The sequence below is a fragment of the Botryllus schlosseri genome, chromosome 16 (assembly GCF_051294905.1).
Source record: "Botryllus schlosseri isolate E-star chromosome 16, Bs_hap1, whole genome shotgun sequence".
In the NCBI taxonomy this organism is placed as follows: domain Eukaryota; kingdom Metazoa; phylum Chordata; class Ascidiacea; order Stolidobranchia; family Styelidae; genus Botryllus; species Botryllus schlosseri.
In genome coordinates, this window is record NC_137251.1 from 13,447,186 (window position 1) to 13,460,591 (window position 13,406).

General features: G+C 40.9%; 2 protein-coding genes across 2 annotated transcripts in view; both read left to right on the plus strand.

Moving 5' to 3' along the window:
* The window catches only part of LOC145458300 (adenine phosphoribosyltransferase-like), a 171,167-nt gene that overhangs the window by 110,198 nt on the left and 47,563 nt on the right, over positions 1-13,406 (plus strand). The window lies entirely within an intron of this gene.
* LOC145458914 (serpin B6-like) lies at positions 2,415-9,102 on the plus strand. The gene is made up of 2 exons (XM_080337424.1): positions 2,415-3,508; positions 6,934-9,102. The coding sequence occupies exons 1-2, from the start codon at positions 2,626-2,628 to the stop codon at positions 7,161-7,163; spliced, it is 1,113 nt and encodes a 370-aa protein (XP_080193550.1). The 5' UTR covers positions 2,415-2,625; the 3' UTR covers positions 7,164-9,102.

Here is a 13,406-nt window from a genome sequence, read left to right on the forward strand (position 1 = left end):
GTCTACAAATCAGTGCGTGCATGTAGAGATCGACCTTTATACCGTCACGTGGCTTCGTCGGATTACTAAGTAAAGTGACTTTGAGTATGAAAGTAAACCATAATGACATTCACCGACAAATACAGCGTAGCCAGTACTTTACAGGGTAAGAATGTAGACCAGTGATATTCGCCGTCTGTTATAGCATGTCATATGTCCCCGGGTATGGAATGATACGTAAGTCGAGATACAATTACAGGTGGCGTAATAATAGAGAAAAATGCGTGGATAAGAAAGTAGGCAGGGTTGCCATCGACATGGATCCAAAAATAAGGACAGTCGAAAAATTAGATTAGAATTCAAAATGAGTTTTTGTATACTTTGTATTTACATGAGCCGTGGCATATCACATTCCATACTTTGCACCAGAAATAATAATCTGTTCCAGCAACTCCTTGTTATCAGAAAGTGCTTCATGTATCTCACGACAGCTCAGGTCTAGGTTTACCATTAATAGTAGCTGGGATTTCAATTCAATTCAATTTATTGCTGAATATTTCATCATTTCAATACACCACAAGACTGCGATACAATGACAGATAGGAAGGTGTCGAAACGACTTTGAGCAGTCTCTAAAATCAGACACCCAACTGTCCAGGCGTTTTAAAATAGGAGGAATGTACACTGAATGAAAAGTAAAAGAAGATAACATAAAAGGACGGGTGACAAAAAAGGTGACACGTTTCGTGCAATCTATACCAGTGATTCCCAACCTTCTTCAACTCATCGCCCCCTTTTCAAACTCCACACCGATCATCGCCCCCAAATATTGGGAACCGAAAAATGGGCATACAAACTGTAATCACCGGTGAGTTGACTAAAAAAACGGTCAACTTCTCGACTCGACATCGAGATTACACTTTTACAGCTCAATTTTCGTGAGTAGACTAAAAAAGGGTCATTTCTCCGACTTGACTCGAATGTAGCCGTTTTAACGCGCCATCGCCCCCTATCGCCCCTTCGTCATATTCGCCCCCAATCGCCCCCATCTTTATTTTCGCCCCCTAGGTCGCAAATTCGCCCACGTTGGGAACCACTGATCTATACGATCACTCACTGCCCTATACCTATCTCATAGGGATGGTGTGAACGTGAGGTTCACGTTCGCGTTCTGTGTGTGAACCTCGGAAATTTTGAGGTTCGCGTTCACAACAGAACCTTGGTAGGTTCTGCACTGTGAACCTTTTTCATATATTACAATTTTCACGTCATTATAACATCTTTGGTTCAAATTTATTGCATTTCAACTGCGGGCCACTTTATATGCATGGTGCTGGCAGCATAAACAATCAACACTAAACGAGCATGCACCTTGACAATCTCAAAAGTTTGCTCGAAATATCCAGCTCTCCGTTTGTGAATATTTATTAGTGACTCTCTGCTGTGAGCTTGACCCGCAATCACACAACACCAAGAGCGAAATACACTACATGTAGTCAGCGAATGATGCTTATTCAACCAATCAATGAGATTGATATCGTTTTCTGATGTAAAAATCTAGCAGGCGTACGGGGTCAATCTTGACTTCATATGTTTCCTTATCATAAAAGCCAAATCCGTGCGATTGCTGTGTTGGCTACACCTGTATAACTTGTTAATGGGGTAATATCGGTAGCAAGTATAGTAACCCGTTTTGCACTCTGCTCAATATCCATGTAGCAATACTCAGACGCCGAATACACTGTCCGGTCTGGACTAGACAGTTAAGGCGTAAGCATATATTCCCTGGCAAGTCCTCGTCGAAATTGTTGGCAAAGCATCGGAAGATATTGATTTTATGGGATCATTTAATTGTCTCAGTTGATACATTTAGCGACGTTTAAAACGTCAATATGTACTTCAGCATGGTGGAATTTATGTGACCCGATTCGTCGCTAGGTATCGTGTACAAGTACATTAATATAGGCTATCACTTCATCGAAATATAGGGTTGAAATTATCAATATGACGTCACGTGACGTCATGAGGTTCACGTTCGCGTTCACACAGAACCTTTCAAAAAGGTTCGCGTTCACACGAACCTGAACCTTTTAGAGGTTCACACCATCCCTACTATCTCACCACTTGGAAGTCAAATCCTGTGGTGTGTACGCCACGGGAGTTCCTTTCATTTATGATGTCATAAAATCTCGACGCAAAAGCATAATTTTAAAATATTATGAAACACAGATACCAGAGGAAAACGATCGGAGTTCTATAGTTGTTCAAAATAAGGACGCAATTCAAAACTAAGGACATTTCTTAGAAATAGGGACAGTTGAGATTTTTAAGACCTGGCCTTCGAAATAAGGACAAATCTTATAAATAAGGACGGTATGGCAACCCTGAAAGTAGGCCATACCCGAATAGTTTGCTCATGATATAGTATATACAGGCAGCTTGAGAACCTCCAACACTTGGGATAGAATTCTGGAGTAGACCTCGGTCGGACTCGAGACCGCGCCGTATTGGTGTAGTAACTGTGGATCATATCACTACGCTACCACGCCACTATCCTGCTAGCTAGTTGAACAGCACAACAAGTAAAGAATGCTTTGTTTGATTCCAGCACGATAAGTGACACCAGCGAGGCAGCGACGATACGATATGTCAATTAACATATTTGCATTTAATCTCTTCAAGCAACTTGTGAGCGACGAGCCTGGCAGCAACATCTTGTGCTCGCCCTACAGCTTGTCCTCTGCCATCTCAATGCTTCTTCTCGGAGCTGACGGCGACACCAAGCTTGAGCTGGAAAGATTACTTTCCGTAAATAACAGCGCAGAGTTCCATCAAAAAGCTGCGTCAATACAAGGTGCCTTAGAAGGAGAAGCAGTTGTTAAGAGTCTTAAGATCGCCAGCAGATTATTTTTGGAGCAATCATTACCCGTTAATGATACATTCAAAAATGAGCTCGCCAAATATTATCAATCTGAATGTGTATTGGGAAATTTCAAAAGCAAGCCGGAAAAATCACGGCAAAAAGTCAACAAATGGGTGGCTAAGAAGACACAGGGAAAAATACAGGATGTGATGCCTCCGAATTCCATCAGCAGTGATACGTGCCTCGTGTTGGCCAACGCTGTTTACTTCAAAGGAAAATGGGAATCTCAATTCGATAAGGCACGAACCGTTCGACAGGATTTTCATGTCGGTGAAGATGAGATTGTCAAGGTTGATATGATGCGGAAAAAGGCGAAATACCCTTTCGCTGTTGGTGCCGGGCAAAACATGATGATGTTAGAATTGTCTTATCAGAACTCGCCGATTTCAATGGTGATAATTCTTCCGACGGGAGATCTGGCAGAGATCGAAAAGTCATTGGATGCTCCAAAGTTTGCAGCGCTTTACAAGTCGTTGTCCCGGAGGGAAGTGAACGTGGGTGTGCCAAAATTCAAGTTGGAATTCCAGAAGGATCTGTGCGAAGCATTCGACAAAATGGGAGCTGGTGCTATGCTGTCTTCTGAAGCGAACTTTCGCAGCATCTCTGGTATGCTTTGTATTTCTGTTAATCTTAGTCAGGAGCGCAACTTTAAAAATATTGTGAGATAGGCGAAAAGTTCACTTACCCAGACTCGATCCTAGTCACTTCGTTTTCTTATAGTAAGGTGAGATCCAGCACACAGAATATGTATAGGCTATGTAAATTTGTTGTCCGGTCAATACCGAGAAAACCACCAGCGAGAATTAAGTGGACACCACCGAGGATGGATATTACCGAGAATGGACATTACCGAGAACGCAATGTATGCAATGCAGGCATGTATTGCGGTACAGGTCGGGTGTATTTGCATCACGGCGTTTCTACATTCAGTGTTGATTTTCGGGTATATATTCCCGACCATGTACGTCACAGAAAGTCGGTGGTGCCCAGACTCGGTGATGACCATTCTCGGTAATCGTCCATTCTCGGTTATGGTTTTATCGTTATTGGTATAGAACCGCAAATTTACGCCTAGAAACATGATATCGTTATTCGCTACACACCAAATGTGTATTTTTATAATACATACGGACGGTACAGAACTGACTTATTGAAAAATTCACTCAACTTTCTCAAGTCCATAAACCTCGAACAACGATTCCGCCATATGATTTACGCGGCCCGTAGGCCTATTACTGCAGCAACGTGCTGCAATATACCTGAGGGAATATTGAGGTTTAGCGCTCGTACATGATGATTAGAAATATTTCAGCTAAATTAGCGTTTCTCAGACAAAATCAGGATTTTACAGATTTAGTGTAGCTGTCCCTGCATGAAATATTAATTCTTAACTTCTGGATTTCAACAGCGATGTATAGAACTCCTTCTTCTATATATCCCTGATTTCAATATGAAATATTGCATCGAGCTATGTATTGTGACCATTGTGGTCGCATAAGACACAATTTCGAATTTTCCTACGCTGGATAAAAATGAAGTCTCTCTCTTTTGTTACCATCCCAACCAGACATGGGGTGATTACTTTGTGAATGTAATCGATTGCGATTACGATTACTTCTGAATGACGCGATTACGATTACGATTACAGCAAAATCAGGAAATAGTCGATTACGATTACGATTACATTGGAAAAGTAATCACGATTACTCACGATTACATTTATTTTGCATCTTAGAAATTATATTGGAAGACAATATATGGATTGCGCTGAAAAGGCCTGATCTGATGAGATAACAGACTTCCTTTAAAAAAGATGTGTCATTTTCTTGTTACGTCATAATGTACCAATTGCCAATTTTTATAAAGGACGATTTATCGCATCCAACGATTTACATTCTTGCCAGATCCTTGACTGCCGCACCCCAAATTTCCCAATAGGGTGGGGAACGAGCACGAACGGTACTCAAAAGTATTTCGTAAACCAACAAAACTTATAGAGTATTTTTGAGAGATTTAATTATGTTGAAAATTCTCTCTTGATAGCTTGATTTTGAAATGCATACGCCTCCCCTTCAAGAAAGAAAGCATACAAAATTTATAGTAGGGTAGCATTTAAAACAAATAGTTGTTTGAAACATGTTTCAAACAGAGTGTTTTTAACAAAGGCATTCAAAAAACCTAAATTGTGTTTTTTAAGTTGTAAAATTATGCCATAATTGTGTAAATACTTTCCAAAAAACACTTTGTATGAGCCTACGGACAATTACCACCCGATTTAGCCGACGTACATCGATATGGGACGGTTGGAACCCTCAAAACAGTCTGTTCAACAGTTATACTACAGATATTTCGTCAAAGGAACTATATTTACCCTATATATTTTCAATTGTCAATGTCAATCCACTATGACGTCCCAAATGAATAGTCGTGACGTAATGGCTTAAAAGCATGTTTTAAACAAGGGCCTTGTTTCATACATGTTCGCTTTAAGTTGCTTTTTGTTTTAAATGCAACCCTAATTTATATTAATTTTAGGCATTTATGTTCCAGTCAATATCGTGCCACGACTCACCAAAAGACATTTGCAGTTTCGACCAACACGCGACTTAACGAAGTGCGTGCTAGTTAAGAAAGAACTATAGGCTGAAACTTAGGGTATGTGTCCATTGTCAATGGCCGCACTGGGTGGGCGTGACTAATAGTCCGATCCTTCCAATCTGAGCCCACTATGCAGATGCCACCCGGGCACGCACAGAGCAATAAAGACATGACAATTTGTGTGTGCGTCTCACCAAAGTTTTTCTTTCAGTCTGCTACGTTCGGCTTACAACAATATCTTTTGATTATGTAACAGACCGGAGGTCACGAATTAACAACATGAATTAAAGTAATTATAACAAGATACCATACATTATAATTATGAATTAAGTGCCCCCAGCTCCACAGGTAAATCTCACCATCGGGTGCTGAGATATGATTAAAAATTAATAGTAATGTAATGCAATTACCAATATTATTGACGAAATTCAGTCTTCAACTTTAAAATACCACCCTATGGGGGCCAAAGACCAACGTTTGGACTGGGGGACGAACTGCTGTTTTGGTACTGATTCTAGCTACGACCCACGCTAACATAGTAAATAAGCCCATGGCTATGGCGGCGGGGCCCAATGTTGAGTAAGAATTGTGAAATAACGATTGGCGCCCGTTTCAAGTAGAGTCATATGAGAATAAGATGCAGAGAACATAAAATTCTGTCTTCAACTTGTTGCAGATAATGTACTGCAAGCTGCCGTTACGAGAAACGAAAAAAATGGCTCGGTTATGATATATATCAGCAGCTGTTGATTTTTAATGCTTCGTTGTAAAAATCGTTATGTTTTATTTGACGAGTACAAAATTTCAAATCTTTGTCCGGTGTACGTACGTACTACATAGGCCTACTGCTCGCCAAGCAGCAACGGTCAAACTGCGTTTAACTATGCATAACCAAACATCACGCACGCAAGTTACTATTTTAAACTCGGCAGAGTGGTGATTAATTATCCTGCTGCGAGGTAGTGGTGTGTGGAACATGTTGATAACCTGATATACGTCACGGTGGGTGTTCTTACAATCACACTGATGTACGTACACGTACAGTCGTACATCGAATATCTATGTACTGTGGATACTGCTTACGCAATGACGAGCAAAGCCAATAGGCTACTTCTGACGTAATGATGAGCAGTGGCGTTTGAAAATCAGACGTTTGTGCTATCACGAAACTGGTATCATTTTTCATGACTGTTCGTTGTTCAGTTTATGTCATAGTCCTTGTACGAATAAAAAGTAATCGTTCTTTCACAGAGAAATCGGTTAGATATGGGAAGTAGTCGATTACGATCACGATTACTTCGGAATTTTTTCAAATGTAATCGATTGCGATTACGATTACTTGAAAATGGTGTAATCGTCGTAATCGATTACGATTACTAATCGCGATTACCCCATGTCTGATCCCAACCTCCAACCAACAAATCCTTTTTCAGACTCAGAGAATCTGTTCGTCACTGGTATTTCTCACAAGGCCTTCATAGCAGTCGATGAGGAAGGAACAGAAGCGGCAGCGGCGACAGGGATGCATATGATCGATTATTGTATGCCCCCTCCTCCTGCTGAATTCATATGCAACAAGCCTTTCCTATTCTTTCTGTATCACAAACCTACACAAGTGGTATTGTTCACTGGCAGAATGTTGAACCCATCTGTACAAAAATGACTGTAGTCGATATTTGCTGACGAACAAATGATTACTCAACACATTGCGCAAAGCGTATGTCTTATGCAATTTATTCAGCTCCGGAATTGTATTCTTTATCCATCCGAAGTTATCATTAAATGGTTCATGAATTGAACATCCATTATCTTTATTGCTAGATCTCGATTGGATCTGTTCAAGCGGAATCGTTCCACTGTCCGTCTGAAATTCTAGGGCTAAGCTACCGAATGACTGACCCAGTGGTTCTAACCGGTTCTCCCTGGAGCACAAGGGGCTCAATGACTCAATCTCAGGGGTTTCCTGGAGGGTCAAGACACATACTCCACTCATACTTGTGGTTTGTGATGATATGACCTAGACTGTTGGTTGCAGGCAGTTAGACTCAATCAGTAGTAGTCGAATTGTGACTGCTCTATGGTGTTTTGTCGTGCGCAGTGGCGTACGCAGGGGGTGATTGGGGTCAGAAATTGAAACCCCCTCCTTCGGAATTGTGAGTTCTACCTCCAGTACTTGTAAGCTCATTTGTAATAGACACTTACGTGACCTTTGACACGAACCAATCAGGTTGCTGCAGGATGTAAACAAAGAACAAGGCCGGGCAAGCTTACTATGAGCGCTTATGGAAAAGGGTTGGAATATGAAGGTTTTTAGCAAAATTACATTGAATTGGCAATAGCTGGCTTTGGTGAATGGTAATAACGTAGAGCTAGTATGTATTTGCAGTGTTCTAACGCACAATAAACATGAATGGTGGCAAGCACTCATCAGCATGGTATGTCGAAATGAATGGATTTCTGACAACTTTTCGGATGAAGCAACTATTGCTGTATTATCCTTAGTCCTTAGTCGTATACTATGGATTGTCGTACCGAATTGCACGTATTAGATTATTCTTGAGTCAGGATATGTGGGGTATTCATTATGTGGGCTTGGCGTTATATGCGTTCTATTTATGGAATCGTATATAGTACAGTCTACAGTCTGCATCATTATCTAGCAAATTACTGTTACACTGGACACTTGTCTGCATATTCAATGATCATATTAATATGATATATGTTAGGCAATATGATCTGTGCCCAGCTGAAATCGTCAATTTTTGTTTTAGCTCATGTATATTGAATCAATCAGGACAAATGCCGGATAAACACTGTGCTAATAGCCTGTGTAACTTGGAGGTGGCTACCCAGACCGTTCCTGGTGTGCGCTTGTACCTTTCCCAGAGCCAATAACATGGATGGAAGAATATAAAATCTCGATAAAGGCATGTGGACTTCCTTGTAGTCATCTGAATTCTCATTTTATTAATAAAATGACATATCTATCATTGTACCAAAAATATTGAATCGTGACATAATTTAGATGAAACAATTCTGTGTTTCAAAATGAGTCCAATCTGAAATGCAGTCACACTTGATGCCACAATCGACTTGGTGTGTGTCTTGTCTTATTCCACTCCAGTTTTGCTGCTTGATGGTGTGTAGTGGATTGAAATTGTTGAGAGCAATATATAATAGCGGTGATACGTTGCATAAGTTGGACGAGTACGCCTTGATAGGTGCCTGCACAGCAGTGTTGCTCTGTAAAATAAACATGGGAAACTCGTCCAGGAAAATTTCAAATTGACGGACAATTATTGCTAGTGAAGTTCAGTTCTCAGAGGAGCATCATAACGTCAAAAGATGCGGAGCTGAAATTTTATGCTAGACTACAATAAATTCTTTCTGAATTGCCCTACTTATCCTACTGACGTCAAATTTATAGTATTGCTGTAAGCATAGTATTAAACCATTGGGTCAACTGTATGTAACTGCTTCATTAAATTTCGATTTGGCCATGTAGATATGTGATTCTTAAAAATGCACCATTTGCATTCATTCATGATTTCTCAAAACTAGAATGATTATTGACTGTCAATAAATCACATACAACTTTGAAAGGATTGATGGATTGTGGTGCACTTACTTTTGTGCAGGAACTGTTCACAGGGAAGGGACCATTTCAGATCGAAATATTAGTGAAATATGTGGATCCGACAAGAAATGCGAGAAAATGATGGAGTTCAGCTAAGGTGAAAAAATGATGGAGTTCAGCTAAGGTGAACCAGGAAATGCTATCATGGCAGAAAAGGGATTCACCATTGAGTCTGAAATCAAGAAATTGAATATAGATTTACATATTCCTGCACATGATTTGGCACACCGTCAAATGCCTGAGCCAGACTGTTCCACAACAAGAAAGATGGCGAGACAACGTATTCATATTGAACAACTGATCGGAAGAATCAAGGAGTATAAAATTTTGTCTGGTGTCATACTATGCAGCATTGTGTATCAACTAACCAAATATGGACTAATTGCTTACTCTAATTCAAGATTGAAAATTAAAAATGGATGCAACATATTCAGCAATTGTGAAAATTCAGTTCCATTGTGAATATCGTAATGCCTAATAGCATGCTACGGATCGTAATTGCGCGGTGCCATGGTTAATGTGTACCAACAGTGCATGTCTATTCATACTATATTCCAGTGGTGTGCATTGAAGCTCATTTAGATGCCCAATTTGTTGAATGAACAATTATCCAGATGAAAATGTTCTAGGATTATTTGCGTTTGGTGGAATGTTATAAAACTGAAGACACCAGATACACCAAAATCTACCTTGAGGCAAGAGTTGATCGGTTGCGAGTATGGTCGAGAGATTGCTTGTCAATCGCGATCGAGCTCACTGATGCTGATGCAAATCACAATGTAGTCCTTGTAGCTTCAGATGCTGGATTGTCTTAATCAATGCATATGCATGAGAGCATATATCAGAACCTAATGTGAAAATAAATCATGGTTACAATATCTATTGCAGGAGTCTCTGACAAAATGTTTTTTTCCATACTTACCCTGTCTTACAAGTGCAAGACGAATCAATAATGGATTTTCTGAGAATGTGTATTTCCATTGAGTGTGATATCTCACTTTTCCGCAAGTTGCGATAACATTGGCTGTTCACTAGAATATTGCTTCCACAAAGAGTGGATTTTCTCCTCAATCTCTTTGTCCCTAAGTCGTGTACGTAGCGCTCCATGAAATACTACTTCGTAGCTTTCTCCGCGGTGTTAGAAAAAAATGCTGTTCCACTCAAATCCAGAAATTCGATAGAATCTCCATAGCTTTCAAGTTTCATAATCAATACACCAAAATTGTGATGTGTGGCAGCAGCTGTATTTTATAGCATATATTTCTGAACATGAGATACGCTTGAAAATTTCGCTCGAGACCTGGAGCCTATGAAATCGTCAAAATATGCATTACCACAATTCTATAGTATAGTATACAACATACGGCCCGCGACGGCATTTTGTCCGGCCCGCGGACAGATTCCAGTCTTACATAATAATGCGGCCCGCGCCTCATCAGTCTACCGAGATTCCCCGCTACTTGTTTACTACGTCAAATTTTAGTGACTGTGTGTTATGATATCCTGGTGTGCGCACTGCGCAGCGTGCGAGAGTGGAGCTTACGGGTAAGTTCGTCGAAGCGAAAACACTTGCATTATCAGCATTACCTATGTACTCATCCCTAATCTTGTTTGTGGTAATCATGGTGTTAGTCGTCCACAATGGTCATTTACACCTGGCCGATATTTCTTATTTTTCATTCCGTAACCGCCAACTGCTGGTAGCACGGCACACGTCCAGGCTTTTGTGAGATACAGCTTAATAATTATGCCGATGAGATGGCGGGGAGGAGCCTAGATAAAGCTCCAACACTTAGATAGGAATTCTGGAGTCGAATTCGAACCCACGACACTTTGGTTTTGTAGCTGTGGATTATACAACTGCGTTATCTCGCCACCGACAAAATTTCGGGTACCGGGCTTATCGCACGTCCTAAAATCATAATTTAGGATTGCACCTTGTGTTGATTTATCAGAGAGAAGCAGACATGGCGGTGCATGTATGACAGCGGTTCTCAAGCTGGGGGAAGGGAAAGTATCTGAAGGTGGCGCGAAGTCACAGTTAACTGAAAATTTTTCGCGCTCGGCGCGATTTACTTCCAGCTTATTGTGCGAATTTCATATCTGAGAACTCTCTCATCAACAGCCATAACCTTTAATGCCATCAAACTATCCGTTGGGATGGCTAGCATTCTGATTTATCTCTTTAATATTTTGTGATATCATGATAAATAAGGAGGGAGGGCGCGGAATTTTTTCACCAGCAAAAAGGGGGCGTGTTTAAAAACTTTGAGAACTACTGTTGTATGACAATGCGGTTCTCAACTCCACATTGTAATCGTCATTATCGGCGAGAAATCGCTTCGAAATGACATTGCTGTCGTTAAAATACATTCTATACGATTTATTCCATGTAGCATTGAATAAATGGGCGAACAATCTATCGATTCAGCAATCCGGCCCGCCAAGTACTTAATTTTCCCATATCCGGCCCGCCGACTGGAGAACTTGCCCGCCCCTGGTATACAACAATCGTCGCTTAATCCGAAAAGTTGTCAAAAATCCATGCATTTGGACACAGCCCGCTGATGCGTACTTGCCACCATTCACGTTCATCCTAGACTAAAAGCTGCAACTACATACTAGCTCTACGCTATTACTATTCATTACGGCCAGTCATCCCCAATTCAACGTAATTTTGCTTAAAACTTTCATTTTTCAACCTTTTTCCATAAGAGCTCATAGTAAGCTTGCCCGGCCTTGTTCTTTGTTTACATCCTGCTGCAACCTGATTGGTTCGTGTCAAAGGTCACGTAAGTGTCTATTAAGCTATTGGTATCACGCCGATTCGTTTCGACCGAACAATACGGCAACAATTTCCAAGGTGAAGCCACGCATTTCTGAACTATATGGTATCTGAAAGAGAACAGCTGAAGTCACACTGTTTTCCAATAAATATTCTTGTGATGTTTTCGGTTTGGTGGAAATTGTATTCTAATGGGGTTTTCTCTTTTAAGACAATGTTGGTGCACAGTTAATTCGTGCACCAGTAGGCTAATCTAGTAATGTATTAGGTGCCTAGTTAGTAGTGCATTGTGGTATAGATTTAGGATTTTATGTCTCCATAAAAACTTGTAGTTCGGCGAAGTCTTGCAGATTAACGTAAGAACCCCTGGACTAAGTCAAGTGATAGGCGTTAGGCTAGGACAGGATAGGTTGCGCGATGAAAATCCAGGTTTGTAATCAAGGTTCCGAAGTGCTCTAGGTAAATACACGGACGTCCATTCCTTGCTATGCCTGTACACACTATATATACAGTGACGTGCGGTGAGGTTCATGGCTGGTGAGGCACGGACCCCCCCCCCCCCCCACACACACACACACGCACGTAAAGTAGCCTACCTGATAAAGAGATCCAAAATGAGAATAACAACAGCAGCGGGTATAGAGAACATTTTCTTTGCACTCTGATAGCCGTTGCAATTCCACCTTATACAATACATGTAGGACTGGTCGCTATTGTGCTAAATGGGCAAGTTTAGACGGATAATAATTACTATGTCTTCAAGTACCGGTATAAATTATTCGAGGCATAAACCAACGACAATGCAGCCTATGCAAGTAGCTATCACATACCATAATATAATGGAAAATAAATAACAGCTACATAAGTAAGGGAATGCATTTGCTCCGCATTACGCATTGGCCGTCGCTACTATAATTCCAACAAGACTGTTGTATTCCGAAATCGATAGCGCGTTTCAATGTGCTGCGATTGTCCAATTGTTAGCGAATAGTGCATGAGGCAAATTCGTTTGTGCCTCACCTGGCCATTGTTTCCCTGCGATGGCATTGTTTGTAATACAGCCGAATGTCACCTTCCTTGGCGATTTTTAGGGGGTTCCGGTGGTCTGACACTGTTAATATTTGTATTTTCGGAATCAGTGTGACGATAGCATTTGATTGATACCATTTGTTATGAATTCCGAGCTATTTAAGATGAATTGCATCGTCGCAGATGACCCAGCAAACACCTAATCTCCGTGGGCTATCCGAGCCGGGTCCGAGCCGTGTTTGAGTGTCCACTTGGACAGACAAGGGCTAGTACTAGGCTATCCAGGTTTGGAAATGTCCGGTTCGGATATCCAAGAACATACCTACAGACAAACATTTAGGAGAGTCCACTGAAATTCCAAATCAAGATTCCAGTGGATATCACAATCTGACAGTGTGCGGATATATCCATGTTGTGTCAGCTAAAAAGTCAACCTCTCAAGTTCCTATTCTGAT

Excerpts from the sequence above, each read along its gene's own strand:
- LOC145458914 (XM_080337424.1), top strand. The coding sequence starts at position 2,626 with ATGTCAATTAACATATTTGCATTTAATCTCTTCAAGCAACTTGTGAGC. Across the intron at positions 3,509-6,933 it reads GAACTTTCGCAGCATCTCTG|ACTCAGAGAATCTGTTCGTC; the intron begins GTATGCTTTGTA and ends ATCCTTTTTCAG.